A 24,218-nucleotide genomic window follows, 5' to 3' on the forward strand; every position below is an offset into this window, starting at 1 on the left:
ACGTGCCGTTTCTCCGCCTGTGAAGCGGGCGTCGGACGCACCCGCCGCAGCCTGGCGCGGGACACGCGTGTGAGGACGCGCGCCAGGCACTCGGCGCAGAGCCTGGCACTGCTGGTGCGCTCAGCAGTGCTCTCCCGGTCCTCACGGAAGTCTTCATCCCCCCGCGCCCCGAACAAGCGAGGAAAACCTGAGGCCGCTTAAAAAGGGTCCAAGATGCGACAGACGCAGATGGCAGCCGCGCGGCTCGCTCTTCCTGCTGCATCACCTCCACTCATTACAAAGAACGTTAAACGTCAATTAAGTAGAATCCTTGTTCCAAAACGGTGTTACACTCAACTTTCAGAAGAAAAAGGCAAATGACCAAAAAAAACCAAAAGGATAAGATTTATTTTTTTTTTAATTCCAGGGGATGTCCCAGATCCGTAAACAGTTCCGTTTCTTACACGTTCTGTAGCCCCTTCAGTTACAATCCTTGTTCGGTGCAACATACTTGAAAAGCACTCGAAATGCCTCAAATGTCAAAAACCATAAACTTACTTACCTATTCCACACTTTATAAGGTGGAAGTACTTTCCACAATGGTTACTACAGCGTGTCAGCTGGTTAATCTGTAGTTAACCAGAACCACACATTCCATAGATGTTCCAGTTAACGGAGATAAGTTTATATCCATATGATCATATTACCGGAGAGAGAAAAATTTCCCTTCTTAGAAGATTTTGAGACCTCTGCCACCGACACGCGTCACTACATTCTTGAAAATATGAAATGAAGTACTATTTTAAATGAAATTTTTTGTCGTAATTACTATTATTTAGGAAAACTCAATTCTTTTTAAGCTGTTAAAGAATTATGATTTTTAACCATCTTTCCAAACTATTTGATATTATCTTACACTTAATTACACATAAGGGTTTTTTTTTTTAACAAGATAATCATTTTCAAGGGAAAAAGATGTTATATAAAAATTTTGCTTTATAAAAAGGTATATAAATGTTATTCTGCCAGGTATACTTCCTATCTGCTCCCAATACGGCTGCACCTGTGACATGAACGAGGTCATAAACATGAAAGATACCTTATGTCTTGCGCAGAGCTACGTAGGTGGCAGAAGGTACACTTTCCAGCAGAAGTGATGCTGATGGACATCTTTAAAGTTTCAAAGTAGTTGTTAGAAAGGTTAGTATTTTATTCTGTTTCCTGTTGTGTTAGATCATCGCCACAATGTTGAACTGATGCCCGTTGGGCCGATCGGTCACCACACCCGCCGCCACCTCAGGCTCCGGCACCCTAACATCCCCCGGACAGCTACTGACAAGTATAGCGGTGCAGCTTAGTGATAAAGAATCCAGTCTTAGACTACACCTTTAGATCCTCTGTTTATGTCACATTATTGTGCATTTGTACAAACTCCATTTATAGTTTAAAGCTGTACTATGTAACACATGACTATACTATTGTAAAATATCCTTTTTTGTAAATGCATTGAAAATGTTGGGCATTTATCAGGCCTGCTTCTAAGCAATATTCTGAATGCTAACAACCAGGTATTTCAAAACTCCAAATATAAGGTCAGTTTTCTTAATTTTCTGAAATCAGTTATTTGAATTAATAGGAATTCTGTAGGAATACTGACCCACCTCATCTCATGTAATCTTCAAAATAGAAAAAGCCTGTAAGTCCATCTCATCTAACCTTCACAACAGTTAAAACAACAAAATCAGCTGTATAAAATAAGGATTTTTCAATTATCAAACTGTGGAAAGACTATGAGTCAGCTGATCTACACAATTATACAAGATAAAGTTGAAACAGCTGTTTGTTTGGTTTTTTTTGTTACACCCAGTTCTCTTTTCCACTAAGGTTATAAGAAAAAGGAAAATCTGCTTTTAAACCATGCAGAGATTTAAATCAATAGTGTTCATTTCCTCTAAGAAACCAAAATGTTTCTTATCTCACAATTATAAACATTCATGACACTCAAGCTATTTTCTGTGGCCAGTTTTATATGCCTTGGGGACTGGACTGTATGGTACTCTTTAGCCAAGATGTAGCAGAATGCCGGATTATGTATAAAATATGATTTCTGGTATTTGTCCATCTTCTATCGAAGTGCCATTATTATTGCCCGGGGAACTAAAAAAGAAAAAAACAGTCTTGCCAGCAGCAGGTGCCTCATGCACGACCTTCTTCAATCCTTTAGTGCCATAGTGGGAGTCTGGACCCTAAATGAGAACAAAAGCGTCATTGGTAATTTCCATTTCATAAGCACTCAACTTAATGTGGTTTCAATTAGGTTAATGATCTACTGTATTTCATTACTGTTCTGGTATGAAATTTGAAGCTATGTCACTTCATGAAAAATGGGGTTTTTGCTACAAAGCTAGCTAATGATTAAAAATATTGTAGAACTCCTCTTTTGGAGAACAGGGAAATGGTTTTAAGAAAATAATTATTTTATCTTTGGTCAAACATTCAACGTCTGACTCAAGCAAAGGGCTACAGCTTAGGAAGAACCGTGTCAGAGCAGAGCTATACCAACAGGCCCTTCTTTTCTCAAAGCAGGGGAATAGTTCAGCTCCCAGCTTCCTTCTTTCCCCTCTTCCTAAAGGCTTTTAATGTCCGTGACTCACAGTTTCGATGCAAAACACACTCTCTGTAACGTGTGAGAAGAAACCCACCAGTTTGCCACCTAGAACATACTCGAAGACTCTTACTTTGAGTGTCGCGCATGCTGTGTAGCACACGTTGGGCAGGATCTCTATAGGTTCTTTGAACATGACCCGGAATGTGTTAGCAGTCCCATCACAACTGAATCCAGTATCATTCTGTCCCAGGGTTTGTTTTTTTTCATATTCAATGATCTGTAATTTTTCAGAGAAGTTACACTTAAGCGAAATCAACCAAAGCAAAGTTGCAGACAGAAGACTATGGAGCCCTGAGGAGCAGCAGAGTGTAAGGCTCGTGCACTCATCTCTAACCACCAGAGACGGCTCGAACACGCGGTCAGAGGGGCGGGGAAAGTGCCAGCTAACCGGGGAGTGGCTGCAGGACAGAGGGCCTTGCACAGAAGACACCCGGCTCGGGGGCCTGGTTTTCAGAACACTCAGATTTTAGAAACCTAAGGACAAGGGGCCTTTACTCTTTGCTAGCCTGTATCTTGCTGCTAGGAAATTCCCAGAGCACTTCCTACGTCTAAATATTGTTTACTGAAATGAAAAGGACCTGAAATGCAGTGTTCAGGTGTGTAGACATTAAAAATGTGAAAAATCCCATTTTTTCAATTCAGTTCCATCATCTGTGCCAGGTGCTGAGGGTCAGGCCCTTACGGAGCTTCTGGTCACTAGACAGATGTCCAGCGACAATGCAGCGTGGAGCTTGCGATAAAAGAGCAAAGCATAAGATGAGAATTTTATTTTGTCAGGAAGGGGGGGAGGCTCCACACAGGAGACGGAAAAGCTCCAACCAGGGCCCACCGGGTCACAAAGGTCCAAAGGTCCAGAGGAGGGAACAGCGCGCACAGAGGCGAAGCCTCACAGACCCGCCTGTTTGCATACATTAGGTGAAAACAGGAACAGTAAGAGGCCACAGCAATTACTGCTGTGCGAGGGCCAGAGGCGTCTCCGCAGGGACAGTGACCGGAAAAGACCACAAGGGGGCGCGCCCGGGTGGCTCAGTCGGCTGAACATCCGATTTCGGCTCAGGGCATGATCTCACGGTTCGTGGGTTCAAGCCCCGCGTCCGGCTCTGTGCTGACAGCTCAGAGCCTGGAGCTGCTTCAGATTCTGTATCTCCCTCTCTCTCTCTGGCCCTCCCCTGCTCATACTGTCTCTCTCTCTCTCTCAGGAAAAAAAAAAAAAAAAAAGACCACAAGGGGGCCCAGGGTGCTCAATGTCTGTTCCCTGATGGGGCTGCGGCTATACAACACGCTCCGTTTGCGGAAAGGGAGCCTTGTGCACCGTGTAGAAATAAGTGCACTTCTCTACATGTGTATCACGGTTCTATAAAAATTACTTAAAAACCAAAATGGCACAATGGTGTCCTGGGATAAAGGCAGTGAAACCCAGGATTTGGCTGTGGAAATCTAATCCATGGCAAACCGCTATACTTCTCAGAGCCACGGTTTTATTGTTTACTTTGGGGAGGGGGGACCTTGCTTTGACTACTTCCTAAGGCTGTTGTAAAAATCAAATTAGAAAATTCCAGCAATGGGGCACCCGGTGGGGGCTCAGTCGGTTAAGCATCCAACTCTTGGTTTTGGCTCAGGCCATGATCCCAGATTGTGAGTTCAAGCCCCGCGTTGGGCACTGACAGTACAGAGCCTGCTTGGGATTCTCTCCCTTGCTCGCTCTCAGAATAACAAACTTCTTAAAAAAAAGAAAATTCCAGCAACAGACTATGTTCCAAACACTTTGTGTATCATCTCTGTCACAAAGCTGTAAGGTGGGCGCTGCTGCTGTCAGAGCAGACAAGGGCACAGGCTTGGCGAGGTTACGTGGTCTGCCCACAACCACACGTTGAGGTGGTAAAGCTGAGACTCAAAGCCAAGCAAGTCTATCTGGTGTGGGTCTGGAGGCTGCGTGAGACCGGGCACTGGGGGAAGAAAATAGAAGTCCTGTTTCTACTCAGTATTTATATTTTACCATTTTAATATAGCTCTAACCCTAAAGGCTTCTCCCAGGCCTCAGATCATACAGCCTCCTTAGGTGGGTTCATGGATCCTACTGGGATGGGATCTTAACAATACTTTATAAGGCGAAGTGGGGAGTGATCGTGAAAATCTTTTCTCTCTCTCAGAGGTTTGCTGTGGTTTTTCTGCACTTAAAAAAAAACCCACAAAAACAGAATTTCCTAACCTTTAGTATCTTTCAAATAAACAATCTCAGTGGGTCTTGAACCTATTTGTTAAAAATATTAAAAATGTAATAGGTTTATAAGAGCGATAAATTGACATGGGTGATATCAAGTTATCAGCTGAATTGCAATATAAACTTTAGCAGACAAGATTAGAAAATGAGAACAATTTCATTAGCAGAGCCAGTAATGCAATCCTTCCACTTGAAGCAAAGTATCTTTGTGAGGTGGGGAGGAATCTTTTTCAGCTATCCCCAAGCCAAATCTTTGAATTGTTCCATATTTTGAAAACTAATGATGCATTAAAAACTTTTAAAATTTTTATTTATTTTTGAAAGAGAGAGCACGCAGAAGCAGGGGAAGCGCAGAGAGAGGGGGAGACACAGAATCTGAAGCAGGCTCCAGGCTCTGAGCTGTCAGCACAGAGCCCGATGCAGGGCTTCAACTCAGGAACTGTGAGATCATGACCTGAGCCGAAGTCAGATGCTTAACCGAATGAGCCACCCAGGCGCCCCACCGATGATGAAATCTGAACACAAAGTTCACCAAGGTTTTTGCTATTAAAGATGATATATTAATATTTTAGAGAAGACAGTATTTTAATACAGGTAAACGTTTAAAACACTGATTATTTCCTTTTCTATTGTGTTTTACTATAGAAGTACAGTATTGCACATGTACAGCTTGTAAATACAAGTCCAGCACAGATGCTGGACTCAAAAACACTTGTACTAACCAGGATGGGCAGTCAAAAGGTGGGAGAATACTGGTTTACTGAAGGGAATGAGAGAGGGATTTAACTTCCTTCCTGATTAAGAGCTGAGGTGGGACAGATCTAAAGAGTAAGGCAGGGAATAGTCAGACAATTGGAAATCTGAAGGTGTTCACGGTAGTTTTTTTTTTTTATTTCTAGGAGAGAGAGAGAGACAGCGTGAGCAGGGGAGGGTCAGAGAGAGAGGGAGACACAGACTCTGAAACAGGCTCCAGGCTCTGAGCTGGCAGTCAGCACAGAGCCCGACGCAGGGCTCGAACCCACGAACCGCGAGATCATGACCCAAGCGAAAGTCGGACGCTTAACCGACTAAGCCACCCAGGCGCCCCGGTGTTCACGGTAGTTTTAAAAAATTAGACAACTTCAAGCCCTAGAGTTCCAAGTGCCAGGAAAAGAGCCTGCAGACGTTTTGAGAGAGCAGAAGGGAGTGACAGAAGGGGGTTCCTGGAGAAAGGAGGCTCCTTGTGAGCTACTGCTTCTGAAGGACCCCAGGACTCCGAGTCTCTGAAACCACTTTTAATCAGTTGTAAGACAGAACTCTCTAGGCCTTCTGGTGCCTTTGATAATTATACTGAATTTTGATTTTGTCAAAATGAGATCTTACTGTAAATTTGCATTTGTTATATTTCAAGACGATAAACAGTGAGGAAGAAGGTGTACCTGTATATTCACTTGATAATCCGTGGGTCCATGGATAGATCCATACAAACCAAATCCGACAATAGAGATTCTTCTATTAACTGTGAACCTGAGAGAATGAAGCCAAATATAAAATAATACATGCATTTCATTAAGTATTCATAGTCTGAAGGCCTATAAAATTTTTTAAGTGCTACCTGGAATAAATTTTGCCCATAAAAAGGAAAACTGTCATAAATTTGATAGCTTCGAAGTGTCACCTGCTTACCAAAAAATTCTTTCTAGAGTAAGTTTTTACTTAATGGGAACTGAAGTAGAAGTGTTTTTCTGTACTGTGTATTGTTTAGAGTCAAAGGAAATTATTTAAGCTAAATGCCCAATTTTATTGTAACCGTCATTTTAATGATGTCTTAGTGCGAACGTCTGCGTATCTTCAGGAGTGTAACAGGCCCAAAGCCCGGAAGCCCGAACTATAACAACTTATCAGCTCTAAGAACGCTAAGGGCCTGTCAGAGTTCAGTACAGGGCACCACACTGCGCTCAGAGCCCAATGGAGAACACGAATAACAAAAAATTAAAGGGATCAATCGACAATTGTAACAAAAAATTAAACAAAGGAAGCTGCTGAACAGAATCCTGGTGGTGCAGGGCTGAGGCCAGGCCCTGACTCACACAGAGGGATCAGCACACGGCTCATACTAGAACAATCAGCAAGAATGGTTCAGTCATAAGAAACAGACCCATCTCACTCCACTTGACAAATGCAGAAAAACTGACCGTGAAATAGCATGAAAGATATAATCAGGGATCATCGGTAATATCAAGCGGTGGCCCTCCACGCAGTCAGCAGCAACTTCAACGGTCACTGTTGTTACCACCACGCCAAGTACTTCCTGTGCCAGGTGCTGCGCGTCCATCTTTTTCCTGAATTATTTCCCTGAATCACTGTGACGGCTCGACACACTTCACACAGTATTGTTTTTATTACCCTCAGTCTTTACCGTTGAGGAAACTGAGGTCTAGAGAAATTAACTTGCCTGGGGCAACAAGTGTGGCGCGGCCGGGACCCCGCTGCCCGTGGGCTTGGCCAGAGAGCCCGAGCTCGTCACCACAAGGTCAAAGGCCCCAGCACAGGGTGAGGACCGCCTTAACATCTGTAAAATGTATTACTTATAATACAGTTTTTCCTTATTTTAAAAGGTAATATATTCTCTGGAAACAAATTAGAAAAATGCAGCTAAACAAGCCAGGAGCATTTTAAAGCATCTCTAAACCCCATGTATATTCAGTGCCTTCTCTTTCCAGACTTAGTCCTATTTTTTAATGATGGGAAAATAGACTGGTTTTCTTTGAACATGATATTTTAACAACCACCTCAGCATGTGTATATGTGTATACATGCTTCTTTTTTTCATTTAAAAAGGTAAAAGACTACTACTGCTCCACTGTATCTGACCCTCATTATCGAATAATCCAGGTTATCTGCAGTTTTTATTACGTGTCAGCACCATGAACAATCTTGCAGTGAAGTCACTTTGCAGAGCCTTAATTATGTCCTTAGAATAAATTCCTAGAATTGCTGAGGAAAATGAAAGGTGTGTTCTTAAGGCTTTAGATAAACATTATCAAATTGCTTTCCGGTGCAAGTGTCCACCCCACAGGAAACGAAGATCACTGCTATCTGATGCTCAGCGATCGTATGTTCGTTCTTTGTGCCACTGCCACAGACGACAAATTCAACTCTATTTCTTGGCTTATTAATGAGTTAAAATATTTGCTCGTCTGTTTGCTGTCTGCTGGATTTTCTCTTTAATAAGATGCTTATGTTTTTCCCCATTTTTCTCTGCTGATGAGTGTCTTTTTCATGTGGATTTGAAAGACCATGTTCTACAGCTGTGCTCTGTCGATAACTGGCCATCACGGGAAGTGTCCCGTTTGTCATTTACTTATTAACTTTATCGTGGCTGTGGACATAAAAACTCTGGATGATCTGTAATCAAATTATGACCTCGGCCAAGTATGAGAGGGGCCTATCTCACCCACATCACGAAGTCACTGTTCTGGCGCTCCTAGGGTTTCATTTTTTTTTAATGTTAAATAAACGGATACAAGTATCGGCAGATGGGATCAGTAAGGGATCTAACCGTGTTTTCCCAGTGGCGGATCTTCTCCTCATCTTCTAGGTTTCTTCCCTCACATTCTATGCTCATGTAGGTGAGGCTGCTGCCCGGATTCCCTACAGCACGACTTACTGTACCTTTACAGCACTCCTCACCTTAGATCCGTACTGCTTTTTTAAGAAGAGAAACATGTACTCTTCCAGATTAATTTTAGAGAAACCTGGCCAGGCCAGGGCTCCCTGCCGCGCACGGGTCACCCCCGCAGGGAGCTGCATTCCGCACACAGGTAGCGTGGAAAGCCACCGGCTCCAGGCGAAGTTCTCCGGTTCTCCATGAAGGTGCTGTTTTGTCTGCTTCCTACGGGATCTAGTCCTGTTCCTTTATGTTGTCATGATTGTAAGCGGGATCTTTTATTACTTAATAATGTAACTGAAAACCTAAACATTTTTAAATTTTGTCTTTTTATTGTGCCAAAATATATAACAGAATGTAACACCTTAACCATCTATAAGTGTGCAGTTCAGCGGCACTGAGGACACTCACGTCGTTCTACAACCCTCACCACCGTCCGTCTCTGTTCTGAATCCTGATGGCACACAGCACCACCACTGGTTCTGCACCCACATTTCAAATGGCCACTATTCTCTTTTATTGGTTCTAGTAGATTTTTATTGATCCTGAGGTTATCAGGATGGATCAACTGTTTTCAAAGAGTTCTATCTCCAAGGAGGCCATGCTCTATTTTCACAAAGGCTCAGGGGCCCTACTGACAGGGAGATTTACTGCAATGATTGGGACAGTCTCCGAAAACAAAGAATCCCAGTCAATTTTCAAGTGTCCTGTCAGAATTCACGAAGGTGAGAAACTTGTTTATAACTACAAGAGCTCAATCTAATTCCACTTTACTTACAAACTACAGACTCTGGTGTTCTCATAAAGCCAGATTACTTCTACAGGGAGCGTGTGTCTTCTGTCTGAGCCCAGGAAGGAGTTAAGGGCTTACGGCCAACCCCCGGCTCTCCTTGTAGACCTCGCCTTCAGCATCACCCAGTGTTTCAGCATAAACCAATTTTTTAGGGCAATTTTAATATTCACTCTTTTACAAGAGGTTATTACCATGTAAATAGAGAAAATATTATAGTCAATTCTCACTATTTGTAGTAACTATATGAAGTTGCCACAGATACTAAATCATTGCTCCTATGGGGACTATGTGTACACACACACACACACACACACACACACACACACACACACATCCCTCTCTCGCATGAGTTATAACCTTAAATCCCCAAAACAACTCATCCTAGTAGATTCCACCTTATTTTACAAAAGAGAAAACAGGAGTTCAGGAGTGTTAAGTGACTGGCCTGAGCCCACCAACTAACAGGTGCAGGGTGAGGGGTCACGCTGCCCAAATGGCCCCGGAGCCAGTGTCCCGCTCCACACTGCGCTCCCCTGCTGTCTGTTTCCACAGGAGAGGGTCCCCTGTGCCACCTCAAACAGGAACAAACTTCGGGACAACTCAGATCTTTTCCATGACTAAGGAACGACCGCAGGTATCGACTGGGGAGTAAGGAGAAATTTCAGTGAGTGGGCGAGCTGTAAATCTGCAAACTAAATAAATAGGATTGCCTGCACTTTGTTTTATTTTAAACCTTTAAAAAAATGACATGATTGGCAGCAATGCTGCTCACAGTTCTTGACACATTAATGCACCTGCCCCCACTGCTGTCTGACCGCACACGGGTGCTTCCGTCTGTCTTCTGGTGTCCTGCTCAAGCGTCTACATGCTCAAGTACCCATTTTATCTCCATTACGCTTCTGCTCCATTGCATCACAGCTTAGGTCATTATGTTGACCAAAAACAATGTATGAGGTATGTGAAATTTGTGAATTTCACCAGGTTAATAAAAAGGGAATACAAACTATTTTATCATAAAACAGGGAAAGGTGGTAGTAATGAAGATAATGTCATCTGCAAATACTGAAAAAGACTTCTTCCTTTCCAATATTCAGGGTTCTAATTTTTTTATCCTTTATGACTACATCACCCAGAACTATAATACTGTTGACGCACAGCAGCGCTGGCCAAATCCCTATCCTGAGGTTTCCACAGTGAATTGCGCTCAAGAATTCTTCTAGACCTAGTCTATTAGTAGTTACATCTGGAATGAAGGTGAATTTGATCAAGTCTTTTTGATATCTACTGCAACAATCATACTGCCTTTCTTCTTTGACCTGTTACTGTGGTGAATATTAATACATTTTTTTACATTAATCTTCTAATAAACTCTGTTCGCTTATACAATATTACTTTTCTGAGGTATTGCTAGATTTAAGACACTGAAACCTTACACAGAAGTTCTTCTTCTCTATAAATGAGACTGGTCTAGAAACTTTTTTATTTTGTCAGACTCCTGTATAAGGATTATGCTTCTTTCAATAATTAACCAAGAAGTATTTTCTTCTTTTAATACTCAAGGAAATGACCTGTTCCTTGAAGGTTTGATAAAACTCATCTGTAAAAACCACCTTGTCATGGGACAGTTCTTTGATAACTTTTAATTCCTTCCACTGGTAACTGGTCTATTCAGGCTTTCTTCTTCAATTTTGATAACTTATATTTGCCTATAAAATGATCCATTCCATCAAGATGTTCAATTTATTAGCAAAGAGTAAACTCAGAATTAAAATAAAAACTGCCTTAGTATATGATTATAGTTCCATTATTATTTCTAAATGTATGTTTTCTGTTTTCTTTATTATCTCTGCCAGAAGTATATTTATTTTATTGATCTTTTTAAGGAACCAACTTATGGATTTCTTAATTCTGCTATTTTTAACTTATTAATTTCTACATTTATCTATTTCTCTTTTCTATGGTTCTTTTGCTATTCTTTTTTAGGTACTTGAGTTGAATGCTTAAATCATTTATTTCTACTCTAATTTATTTAGTAAAAGTAGACCATTATTACTGTTCCTTTGTGTGACACTTCAGCCTCATCCCATAAATTTTCATATATAATATTCTCATGGTGAATGATTATTAAATAGTCCGCAAATGCATTTTTAATTTCCATTTTAACCCAAAATTTCTGAGTTCTCTCCTTCAGAGTTCTGTTTTTTAACAAGCTTTATACTAAAGTGCTATTAATAAATAAGTAAAAATCCAAGAGGTGTACTTAATGGAAACTGGTACTTACTCTATTTTGACATCTAACCTAAAGAAAACACAGGAGAGCAAAGATCAATTCCTCAACAGCATTATATACACGCGTCTCAAGACTCCTGATGTTTTCCCATTCAATCGTTCCTAACTGCACACGGCACTATCTCCCGTGCAGTATCTTTGCAAAGAGAAAGCTCACATTAAACACAGTAGAAGCAAGTGTTTGGTTAATGACGGTGTAGACGTGGCTCTCCGGCAGCAGAGATGCAAACAGAACCCATGCTGTGGAGCCGCCACCCCGCCCTTGCTAAGTTCACTGGTTTCTGGAGACCCCCTCACTCCCAGCACAGCAGGGACTCTGCTGCGTCTTCCAGACGCGACTCTTGCAGTAACAAAGCAGAAAATAAAACGTGGTCAACGGTCTCCCGCGACAGGAGGACAAAAGAAAAATGCTAGGTGCGGCCCCACGTCACCCCCGCGCCTGCAACACGACAGACACCTGATTCGGTCGCTCGTGCCGCTGTAGCCCCAGCGGCTCTCCACCTGCTGGAAGCGACGGATACAGCACTCCTTGCCTCTCAGGCAGCACCGCGGCCGGTCGATGTACTCCACTCGGGGCTTCGGATTGACCGTAAAATGAAGGAAGAGATTTACCACCTCCCGATCTGACAGAATTCCAGACTGAGCAGGACCTGCAGAGATAAAAGTATGACCTTGGTAAGAGTGACCGGATCTCAATTCCTGACTTTGTAATACTCCCAACGATGTGAATTCAAATCCGGAAGAGGGAAAGGAACAATGAGGTAGAAAATGTTTAGCGTGGGGCGCCTGGGGGGCTTAGTCAGTTGAGCGACCGGTTTCGGCTCACGTCATGATCTCACGGTTTGTGGGTTCGAGCCCCACGACGGGCTCTGTGCTGACCTCAGAGCCTGGAGCTGCTTCGGATGCTGTGTCTCCCTCTCTCTCTGACCCTCCCCACTCACACTGCCTCTCTCTCTCAGAAATAAATAAAACATTAAAAAAAATTAAAAAGAAAATGTTTAGCATGTATTTAATTGTAAAGGTTTCTGAATCCATTTGAAGTCAATCTAATAGATCATAAGTGTTAAACATTAATAAATACGTCAAAGCTTACATGAAACCCTGAATCACAGAAGGATCTCTGGGACTTTTCTCTCCACTCACCCCCTCTGTGCACCACAGAGATTTGTTCACCAGGAAGAAGAGGCGTCCCCCGGGGCGGGGGGGGGGGGGTGCTCACGTGGCAGCCAGAGCTCTTGCTGCCGCGCTACACCCCACCTAACAGCAGTCTGCGCTGTGATCTGAGGAGTGGGACATACTTAGAGGGGAAATACACAGGGTAGGGCTCTCGTTTGGCGTTCAGAAATCAGAGGGCAGAGCCACGACCGGATGAGGGGGGCAAGCAGCACACCATGTGCATTGCAGTGGCCCATTCGCTGTTTCTGAGAAGGGAAAAAGCCCATTCAGATCAACCTTACCCAGGAAGAAACGCCGCTCCTAATGAAAAGGTGCTGGGTGAACGCAATCTAAGTAAGAGACTGCCCAGCACTAGAAATTTGGGTTCGAAGCCCTAAATTCAGATTTTAATATAAAACCCCCTTATTTTTAAACATTAGGTTAATGTATCAACCTGCCAGACCTGGCCCTAAAACACTGATTTGCAGACTCCGGATGAGGAAAGAATGTAAACAAAGGAAAAAAAACAATTAAAAACATAAAACCTGCATTTCAGTAAAAAGAACACAACTGGAAGTGCTAATATCAACAGAGATGGGGATGAACTCATGGGACTTTCTCAGAATGATGAGGCCTAACGCAAAAGAATGAGAATGTTCCAGGTGAGTAAAAACGATGATAAAAAGCAGGCCCCACATACAGCTCACAGGGGTCCTGAAGAACTAACGATAAGAAATAGGGATGCAGGGGCGCCTGGGGGGCTCAATGGGCTAAGCGTCCAACTTCAGCTCAGGTCATGATCTCAGAGTTTGGGAGTTCGAGCCCTGTGTCATTAAACAAACATTAAACAGAAACAAACTTAAAAAGAAAATAAAACAAACATTAAAAAAAATTAAAAAGGAAAATATGAAAGAAGATGTAATAATTCAAAACTACAATAAACTTCCTTAAGTTGAAAAAAGAAGTCTTCAGATCCTAAAAGCATTCTCAAATACACCTACTGCAGGAAAGTGATCAGACACGACCTAACCTAGAACCAGGCCCACCACACTGTGTCACTGTCACGTGCGGTGTGCGTGTGTGACCGGCCACCAAGCGGGGGTCTGCAGTGGGTGAAAGGAAGAACACACCATTGCTGACATTATCTCCAAAAGGGATGGGCAATAAATACTGTTTTATTAGGAAATGAGAATTAAGAAAATTGAGGGGGGAAAATAAAAACAAAATTTCTAATTTCTAAATCTCTAGACAGAAAGACAAGAGAGCAAAGGAAACAGACTCAACAGCAAAATAGAGAAAATAAAGAGAATTCTCCATAAAAATTTTTTAAAACTTTAATGTTTTATTTATTTTTGAGAGAGAGAGACAGCATGAGCAGTGGAGGGACAGAGAGAGAGAGGGAGACACAGAATCGGAAACAGGCTCCAGGCTCTGAGCTGTCAGCACAGAGCCCGACGCGGGGCTCGAACTCACGAACATGACAAACTATGAGATCATGACCTGAGCCGAGGCCGGACGATTAACCGACTGAGCCACCCAGGGACCCCATAAAAACATTTTTAAAAGCACAATACAGAGGTAATACAGGGGGGAAAAAATGTGCCCGACAGCAAAAGAAGAAACATTATTTGACTGCATAACAATACCAAGAGGTGCAGTCTATAGGAAGGGGTAATCTCCGTCACAGAAGGGCTACGGACGAGATACATAAAACTGCTATTTTTAAGTTAACAACAGCTGCGGCACTGGGTGCTTGAGAAGGGAGAGGTATGGAGACGAAGCCGTGTGTCCGTCACTAGTCTTCCCCCCGGGGTATTTGCTGAGACACCGCACAGGGCATAAATGCCAACCCGACATGGGCAGCCCAGAAACGTGCTAATCCTCACCGGCCTGATGAGACGAACACTGGGACTTAAAGCTATCGAGGCAGCGAGACGACCACCCCGCAGAAAGGGGGAAGCAGGCAGGACCAACATTCTGTGCACAGTTGCTCCAGGAAGTGTTTGCGGACTCCGAAGCTCGGCACAAGCAAGGGAAAATTATGAGACCAAGAAACCACGCAGAAAGAAACTGCTAAGAAACTGAAGATTTAAAAGAAATTTCAGCGGTCGTAAAATGCTCAGGAGAAAAGTCTCCAAATATGTGAAAATTAAGCTGAAATCATGAGTCAAGGAGAAAAATCACCATGAAAACTAGGGAATACTTTTTATCAAATAATAATGAAAACACAACAGATCAAAACGTGTGAAGGGGGTGCACGTGGGTGGCTCAGTGGGTTAAGTGTCCAACTTTCATGAAGGTCATGCTCTCGTGGTCCATGAGTTCGAGCCCCACACTGAGCTCTGTGCTGACAGTGCAGAGCCTGGAGCTGCTTCAGATTCTGCATCTCCCTCTCTCTCTGCAACCCCGCCCCCAACCACTTGCACTTTGTCCATCTCCCTCTCTCCCAAAAATAAAAATAAACATTTAATGAAAAAAAAGAAAGGAAAAAAAATACGATGGTTGACTGAAGGAAATAATAATAAAAAAGCAAAGTTAATGGAATGGAAAACATACATACAATAGAGAAGTTGGTTTTTAGAAAAAAAATTAATCAAATGTGTAAGCCACTAGGCAAGGCTGATCAAAGAAGACACAATATACCAATATCAGAAATGAATATGGGAGGCGTGCCTAGGGGGCTCAGTCTGTTAAGCATCCGACTCTTGACTTCGGCTCAGGTCATGATCTCACTGTTCCTGAGTTTGGGCCCCGCATCGGGCTCCGCGCAATGTGAAGTCTGCTTGGGATTCTTTCCCTTTCCCTCTGCCGCCTGCGCTTGCGCTCTCTAAAATAAACAAACTTAAAAAAAAAATGAATATAGGGACACAATCTAGATTCCCCAGACATAGAGATAATAAAAGGATATTATAACATTCATGGTAAAAAAATTACAAGTCTAGGTGAAACAGTTACAGAAAGAAATAGTGCTACTCTAAGAAACTGAATCTCTACTTAAACCTTCCACAGGGGTACCTGGCTCAGCTAGTAGTGTGCAACTCTTGGTCTTGGGGTTGTGAGTTCGAGCCCCATGTTGGACGTAGAGATTAATTTAAAAAATTTTTTAAAAAAAGTATCTATTAAAAACCTTTTACAAAGTAAACAACTCTAGATCCGGGTTAACTTCATTGGTAAATCTTCTAAACATTTAACGGAAAAAAACACCACCAATCTTACACAAACTCTTGAACACGGGAAAAAGAAACATTTGTTAACTTTTGTAAGAGACCAGCATAAACTTGGTAATCAAAATCTGGCAATTACAAGAAAGGAAAATTATGAACTAATTTCTCTCATGAAGTAGTCATAAAAATATTTTAAAATTTAGCAAATTGGATCTGGTAACACAGGATGAAGCATGACAACTAAGTCCAGCTTACGTAAAAATCCAGAATAGGGGCGCCTGGGGGCTCAGTCGGTTAAGCATCTGACTTCAGCTCAGGTCATGATCTCACAGTTTGTGGGTTTGAGCCCCGTGTCGGGCTCTGTGCTGACAGCTCAGAGCCTGGAGCCTGTTTCAGATTCTGTGTTTCCCTCTCTCTCTGACCCTCCCCTGCTCACACCGTCTGTCTCTCTCTCAGAAATAAATAAAACATTAAAAAAAGTTAAAAAAAAAAGAAGAAATCCAGAATAGGTTTAATTTGGGAAATCAATGTAGTTTACCATGTTAAGAAAATAAAGCAGGAGGAATCTCTCTACTTGCTAGATGGGACACTGCCCAATTAATGAACTGCTAAAGGCCAATTACAAATTTTAAAAGAAAATAAAGAAGAAAAGTAAAGAGGAGGGGCGCCTGGGTGGCTTAGTCGGTTAAGCGTCCGACTTTCGCTTAGGTCATGATCTCGTGGTTCGTGGGTTCGAGCCCCGCGTCGGGCTCTGTACTGACAGCTCGGAGCCTGGAGCCTGCTTCAGATTCTTTGTCTCCCTCTCTCTCTGACCCTCCCCTGCTCACGCTCTCTCTCCTAGAAATAAATAAAACATTAAAAAAAATTTTTTTTAAAAAAAAAGAAAAATAAAGAGGAAAACTATTGTATCATATGAAAAGATGAAGAGAAGCATTTGATAAAATTCATGATAAAATTCTGAGCAGACTAGTAAGAGAAGGAAACCTCCTTAATCCAATAAAAGGCATCTACAGAACACTTCAGCAAGCATACTCCGGGGCAGTATTTAAAAGTCTGTGTGACACTGGAACGGGACAAGATGTTTGCTATCAGCACTTCTATTCACTAATATGCCAGAGGTCCTCGACCACATCATAAAGCAAGAAAAAGAAATAAAAAGTCTAAGGATTAGACAGGAAGAAGTAGAATTATTATTGTTTGCAGATGGCATGATTGTACACATAGACTATGTACAGTGATCTACAAATAAAGTATTATAATCAGTGAATTTAGCAACTTCACTAGATACAAGGTCAATATAGAAAAATCAACCATATTTCTGTGAACAATTGATTACAGCATGGAAATTTTACAATCATTTATAACAGCATTGAAAAGTATCTAGGACGGGGCGCCTGGGTGGCTCAGTCGGTTAAGCGTCTGACTTGAGCTCAGGTCATGATCTCACGGTTTGTGGGTTCGAGCCCCGCATCGGGCTCTGTGCTGACAGCTCAGAGCCTGGAGCCTGCTTCGGATGCTGTATCTCCCTCTCTCTCTGACCCTCCCCTGCTCATGCTGCCTGTCTCTCTCTCTCTCAGAAATAAATAAATCATTAAAAATTTAAAAAAAAAAAAAAAAAAAAGAAAAGTATCTAGGAACAAACCTCCCAAAAAATGTACAAGACCTACCAGAAAACTCAAAATATTACTAAAAGACTTAAATGAATGTTCATGGATTAAAAGACTCAATATTACAAAACTGTCAATTATCTCCACACCAATCTATAAATTCAATGCAATTCCAATCAAAATCCCATAATTTGGGGGGAGGTGGAAATTGACAAGCTGATTAAAAAAATTGACTTATGTGTGGGACACCTGGGTAGCTTAGTCAGTTAAGCGTCCGATGCTTGGTTTTGGCTCAGGTTGTGATCTCATGGTTTGTGCATTTGAGCCCCACGTCAGTCAGGGTCTGTGCAGCCAGTGTGGAGCCTGCCTGGGATTCTCTTTCCCTCACTCAAAAATTATATAAACTTTAAAAAAAGATATTAATATGAAAATGCAAAAGACCATTAGGAACTTCAGGGCACCTGGGTGCTCTGTTAGTTGAGCGTCTGACTTCAGCTTAGGTCATGGTCTCACAGTCTGTGAGTATGGATCCACCGCTGTCAGCGCAGAGCCCACTTTGGATCCTCCGTTCCCCCGTCTCTCAGTCCCTCCCTAGGTCACGCTCACTCGCTCTCAAAAATAAATAAAACATTAAAAAAAATTAAGAACTTCTGTTTATTAAAAGCCAAGATATAGAGGCAACCCAAGTATCTATCAACAGACAAAAAGATAAAGAAGGAAGATTACTCAGCCATAAAAATGAATAAATCTTGCAACTTGCAAAAACATGGATGAACCTACAGGGCATTATGCTAAGAGAAATAAGTCAAAAAGAGAAAGACAAATACCATATGACTTCACTTATATGTGGAATCTAAAAAACAAATAAACAAACATAAAAATAAACACGCTCTTAAATACAGAGAATAAAGTGGCTGTTGCCAGAGAACAAACTGGTTGGGGAATGAGCAAAATAAGTGAAGGGGATTAAAAGGTATAAACTTCCAGTTATAAAATAAATAAGTGTGGAAAAAAAGAAAAAATTAAAATAAAATAAAATAATAAAGTGTGGGGTGGCTCAGTCACTTAAGGGTACAACTCTTGGTTTCAGCTCAGGTCATGATCTGGCAGTTTGTGAAGCGTAGAGTCTGCTTGGGATTCTCTATCTTCCTTTCTTTCTCTCTCTTCCTTTCTCCCTCACTCCCTCTCTCCCCTGCTCGCTTTCTCTCTCAAAAAAATAAAAACTTTGCCCCATTTGCAATGACATGAGTGGAGCTAGAGAGTACAATGCTAAGTGAAATAAGCCAGTCAGAGAAAGATAAATATCATGTAATTTCATTCATATGTGGAATTTAGGAAACAAATGATCCTAAGGGGGAGAAGAGAGAGGCAAACCAAGAAATACAGAGAACACACTGATGCTCACTGCGGGGCAACAGGGAGAAGGGGTGAAGGAGAGTGGGAGGCCCAAGCCTCCAGTTGGGGGATGGATAAGTCATGGGAATACAAAGTGACAGCACAGGGAACAGAGGCCGTGATACTGCAGTGGTTGTATGTGGTGACAGGTAGACGCGACCCCTGCGGTGAGCATACAGCCGTGCAGAACAGAACCCCCAAGCAATACACCGGAAACTGACGTGACGCTTGTGCAAACCATACCCCCCTCAAAGAAGAAGAACCTAGTACACGTATCAAAATGAATAACTTACAATGTCATCCTGAAGGGCCACCAGAAACAAAGGAAATAACACACACACTCACGCGTCACGCGACCAGAGCTCAGTAAGTCCCAGCTTCTCCCCCTCTCTTGCGCAGGGAGGCCGGCCGGCTGCTGGCACAGTTTCACACAGACTGTGGTCGGGTTATAGCCCCACCTGCTGCAAACTCCTCAATGGTCATCAGTGGAAACCGGATCAAGGACAGCGCTTTTCCTAGAACTTTCTGTTTGTTTCCAAAAGTCACGGGCAATTGTTGTCTTTGACATTCCGCTTCTGCCCATCGTACAACAGCTCCAAAAAGTCGACTCTCTCTAATACTAAGTGTGTCTCTTTCCAGAACTGCACAGAGTGTGTCTACAGGGAAAATACAAGAATAAATCAAATTAGGAATATTTTGCTCTTTAACAAAACAATACCAACAAACAGGCTTCTATTAAGTTTTCAAATCTCAATAAAAAAAGGAGATTAGATACTTAAAACTATAAATCTATACTTAAAAATATTAATTAAAAAATTAAACAGCAAAGTTTTCTTCAAAAAATTAACGTGCGGTGCCTGGGGGGCTCAGTCGGTTAAGGGTCTGACTTCGGCTCAGGTTATAATCGTGCAGTCCACGAGTTTGAGCCCCACATCAGGCTCTGTGCTGACAGCACAAAGAGCCTGGAGCCTGCTTCGGATTCTGTGCTTCCCTCTCTCTACCTTTTACCCATTCACACTCTCTCTCAAAAATAAACAAACATTAAAAAAAGGTTTTTAATTTAAAAAAGTATAAAAAAGCAGTTTAAGAATATAAAGTTAATATTGAACTTTTTCTTTACCATACATGAAACTTAGGTGTAGTATCTCCTTGTATTTTTGTGTCATTTACCAAGCAAACTCAAATATCCAGAATAAGATTAATTGTAAGTCAGAGAAAAAGGCTTCAAATTAGTGACATACATAAATTCATAAAGTCTACAGATAACCATTCATGCAGTCCCCAAATATTCCTTAGTAAGCACTCACTGTGTGTCAGGCACTGTTCTAGACGCTGAGAACACATCACTAAAAAGTTAAAAATAAATCCCTTGCCTTTATGGAGCTTACATTCTAATGGGGGTTAACATTAAACATAAATAGAGCTAACACGTCAGATGCGCAGTGCGGGACAGGCGGCAGATGAGAGGAATCACAAGTGCAGGTGAAAACAGGGCGCCGGGGCAGCTCACCTGAGCGAAGACTGGAGCGGGGATGGGCAGTCAGCCAGGGGCCTAGCCAGCGTGCTCGGGATGTCCAGTGTGGACGCTCCCGCGTGAAAGTGCATCTGGCATGCGTGCTGCAGCCAGACTGCGTGAGCAAGAGGGAAGATGGTGGGCGAGGAGGCCAAGGAGGCCAGAAACGGAGGGAAACGGGCTACAAGCTTACAGTGCCCTGTAGATCTTTCGGCTTTTACAACCTGAGTGGAAAGGGGAACGAACCCTTGGAGGATTCTGAACCGTGACATGTTAGGTTCTAGAAGGATCTCACACTGGCAGCCCTGTTGAGAGGAGACTCTCAGGAGGTCAGAGTGGAGATGAGATCAGTGAGAAGGCTCCTGCTCTGATCCACAGCAGAGCTGATGATGGGCTGGACCAGGAGGAAGCAGTAAAAACCATCAGATTCAGGTTATACTCTGAAGGAGGACTCAGTGTGATGTCCTAACAGACTGAACGCCAGGGTGACAGGGTCATCAAGGGTAATTCCTGGGCTTATAGTCTTAACAACAGACGGATGAGAGTGGCATCAACTGAGATGGGAAAGCCTACAGAGGCGGTTTTGGGGGAATGGGGAGAGGGGGATCCGGGGTTTCATCTGTAACATCTTGAGTCTGAAATCCCTATCTGACGTCCAAGTATGTAAATGTCCTGCCCGGAACTCAGGCCCGTACTCAGAATTGTTCTCCTTTTGGGGCGCCTGGGGGGCTCAGTCGGTTGAGCATCCGGCTTCGGCTCAAGTCATGATCTCACGGTTAGTGGGTTCGAGCCCCGCGTCGGGCTCTGTGCTGACAGCTCAGAGCCTGGAGCCTGTCTTCGGATTCTGTATCTCCCTCTCTCTCTGACCCTCCCCTGCTCACACTGTCTCTCTCTCTCTCTCTCTCTCAAAAATAAATAAAAACATCAAAAAAAAATTTAGAATTGTTCTTTTATCAGAGTCAAAGCTCAAATCTCTGGCCCTCTGGTCTTCTCTGGAGTAGAGCAGACGCAGGAAGTCCAGGGAAGCAGCTTTAGAGGCCAACAGACTAGAACCAAATGATGGGCTCCAAACAGAGAGAGAGGAGAGAGGGAATATGTGAAAAGTAGATGTAAGTGGTTGAAAAGCACTACAGTCGAAAGAGTCTTTTCTACAGAGGAAGACTGAAAACCAAACACACAAACAAAAAAACACATCAGAGACTTGAGGGCTCCACTATACAGTAACAGGTACTCCCAATAACGAGCACTAAGAATCAGAAGATTCAAATAAAAATGAGGATGCCGTACTTATATACAGCAGAGCTTAAATTACCCAGTAATATACCTCTAAGAAAAATCTATTTTAAAAAATTCGATTCTGTAATGGTCTCTATATTCATACTACATCCAAATATTTGGTCAGTATCGAACCATAGCTATCATTTGAGCAGAGAGGTCACGGTAGGGGCTCAACAATATTTTATTTATTTTATTTTATTTTATTTATTTTATTTTATTTTTAAATGTTTTATTTTATTTCTAGGAGAGAGAGAGAGACAGGATGAGCAGGGGAGGGTCAGAGAGAGAGGGAATCACAGACTCTGAAACAGGCTCCAGGCTCTGGGCTGGCAGTCAGCACAGAGTCCGACGCAGGGCTCGAACCCACGAACCGTGAGATCATGACCTAAGTGAAAGTCGGACGCTTAACCAACTAAGCCACCCAGGCGCCCCCTCAACAATATTTTAAAAATGAGTAGGCTATACATAATTTTTTTTTAAATCCTGTTTTCCTTCTCTGGTAGCTAAGCAGAAAAATACAGAATACAGTTCCATGAAGCTTTTCGACAGGGAAATGAATGTTAACTAATACACCTCAGTATCTGTATTGATCAGGAATATACACTGACCAAAATAATCATTCAGTGGGAAAACAGACAACTAACTTTGGATCCACATATCTCTACTTTGCATGCTAATAAACTTCAGTAAAGATAAACAAAGAAACATAACACATCCGCAGAAAAAAATAAGCACATGATACTGGCCTTGGCATAACGTAAATTTGCTTTTTTCTATCAATGAGACACAGTATTGTCTTCCTTTAGCGAAAAGCTCTAAGAGAGAAACAGCGTCTCTCTACTTGGAAAACAGTCAGCACATCCCTCCAGAACATAGATTCAAACCCCAGAGGAGAAAAGGTTTCCCCAGAATCTAAAACTATAAAAAGAGCTCCTAGGTGGCTCAGTCGGTTGAGCATCTGACTCTTGATTTCAGCTCAGGTCATGATCTCATGGTTTGTAAGCTCAAGCCCCAAGTCAGGCTCGCCTCTACCAATGTGGAGCCTGCTTGGGAGTCTCTTTCCCTCTCTCTGCCCCTACTGCATGCTCGCTCTAAATAAATAAATGAATGAATGAATGAATGAATGAGCAAGCAAGCAAGCAAGCAAACATTAAAAAAATAAAGAGCTCCTGAAGCCTGGCCCAACTTTCTGTCTCCCAGCTCCTAGACCTCTCTGTCATCCCAAGTTTTAATAAGTATACTTAGAGCAAAGAGGACTAGGGTGTGGGGACACACAGGTCTTCTATCGGAAGATGTGTTATAATAAATTACAGCTGAGAACCTAACAAAGATCATAAAAACATCTAAGACTGTGATATGTACATATAATGCAAGATGAGATTTTAATATAAGCAATGGTGAGTCAAATCAAATCAACAAATATCTAGAGTATTTACACCTTATGAGGCACCTACTTCAAACGCTCCAGGCTCCAACGGCACGCAGACCACAGGAGCTATTTACGGACCAACTTCCAGGAGGAAGTGGAGCAAGCAGTGCTATTCCAAACGCAGACGGAAGTACAAATGGGAGTGCTCGACAACCCCTTAGGGGAAGAAAATTAGGATGAAGCAATGTTTCCCTAGCAATGTGGGCCGTGGATATGTATACTGGGGAGAAAGTCAATCTAGCCCCTGCCCTTCAGGATACTTAATGCAAGATGGCTGTAAATCCTGCCCGAGGTACAGTACGACAGACGGGCAAACTAACAATGGGACGTGGTTAGAACAGAAGACGCTAATGTCATGGAAGAGGGCAGGGTGTCAATTCTTAAGAAAGGAGTCACTGCAGAAATGTAAGTTGAGCCAAGGCATTAAAAATGAGTGAAAAGTAGAGGCACCTGGGTGGCTTAGTCGGTTAAGTGTCCAGTTTTGATTTCAGCTTAGGTCATGATCTCACGGGTTCATAAGTCCGGGTCCCATATGTCTGCACTGACAGTACAGAGCCTGCTTAGGATTCTCTCTCCCGGTCTCTGCCCCTCCCCTCCTCGTGCTGTGTTTGTCTCTCTCTCTCTCAAAATAAACAAACAAACACAAAAAAAATGGGTGAGAACCAGCCACAGTGGGAAGGAAAGGCAACATTCTAGACACAGTGCAGCTGGTCACCACGCGCTGACTGAACAGGTACCACATTCTACGGTCTTCAGCGCTGAGGACACAGCGAGAACCACAACATAGCAAAGTCCCTGCCTTCAGAGAGTTTACAATCAGGGTGCCGGGCTGGCTCAGTCACTAGGGCATGCGATTCTTGATCTCGAGGTTTTAAGTGCAAGCCCCAGGCTGGGTGTAGAGCTTACTAAGTGGGGAAGGTAGATAACCTCATAAACCTACACAGACAAATACCTACTTAAGAGTTTCAGATAGTGAAACGTATTATGAGGAAAATAAATCAGAGTGACAGAAAAGGATTGTTTGGGGGAACGTGGTATCTACTTTGACTAAGGTCTAAGTCGGCCTCTCAGGTCTCAT

General features: G+C 42.7%; 1 protein-coding gene across 1 annotated transcript in view; it reads right to left on the reverse strand.

The window, feature by feature from the left end:
• Positions 1 to 359: 359 nt before the first annotated feature.
• BTBD1 (BTB domain containing 1) overlaps positions 360 to 24,218 on the reverse strand; it is a 44,157-nt gene continuing 20,298 nt past the window's right edge. Inside the window, exons 4-8 of the mRNA XM_039216434.1 lie at positions 19,379 to 19,576; positions 12,057 to 12,249; positions 6,287 to 6,374; positions 2,718 to 2,864; positions 360 to 2,225 (exon numbers count right to left, since the gene is read on the reverse strand). Of these exons, the coding sequence (XP_039072365.1) occupies positions 2,067 to 2,225; positions 2,718 to 2,864; positions 6,287 to 6,374; positions 12,057 to 12,249; positions 19,379 to 19,576 (785 nt within the window). The 3' untranslated portion in view covers positions 360 to 2,066. The remainder of the gene's footprint in view (positions 2,226 to 2,717; positions 2,865 to 6,286; positions 6,375 to 12,056; positions 12,250 to 19,378; positions 19,577 to 24,218) is intronic.

Source organism: Hyaena hyaena, unplaced genomic scaffold (genome assembly GCF_003009895.1).
Source record: "Hyaena hyaena isolate Hyena2069 unplaced genomic scaffold, ASM300989v1 scaffold_13, whole genome shotgun sequence".
Taxonomy (NCBI): domain Eukaryota; kingdom Metazoa; phylum Chordata; class Mammalia; order Carnivora; family Hyaenidae; genus Hyaena; species Hyaena hyaena.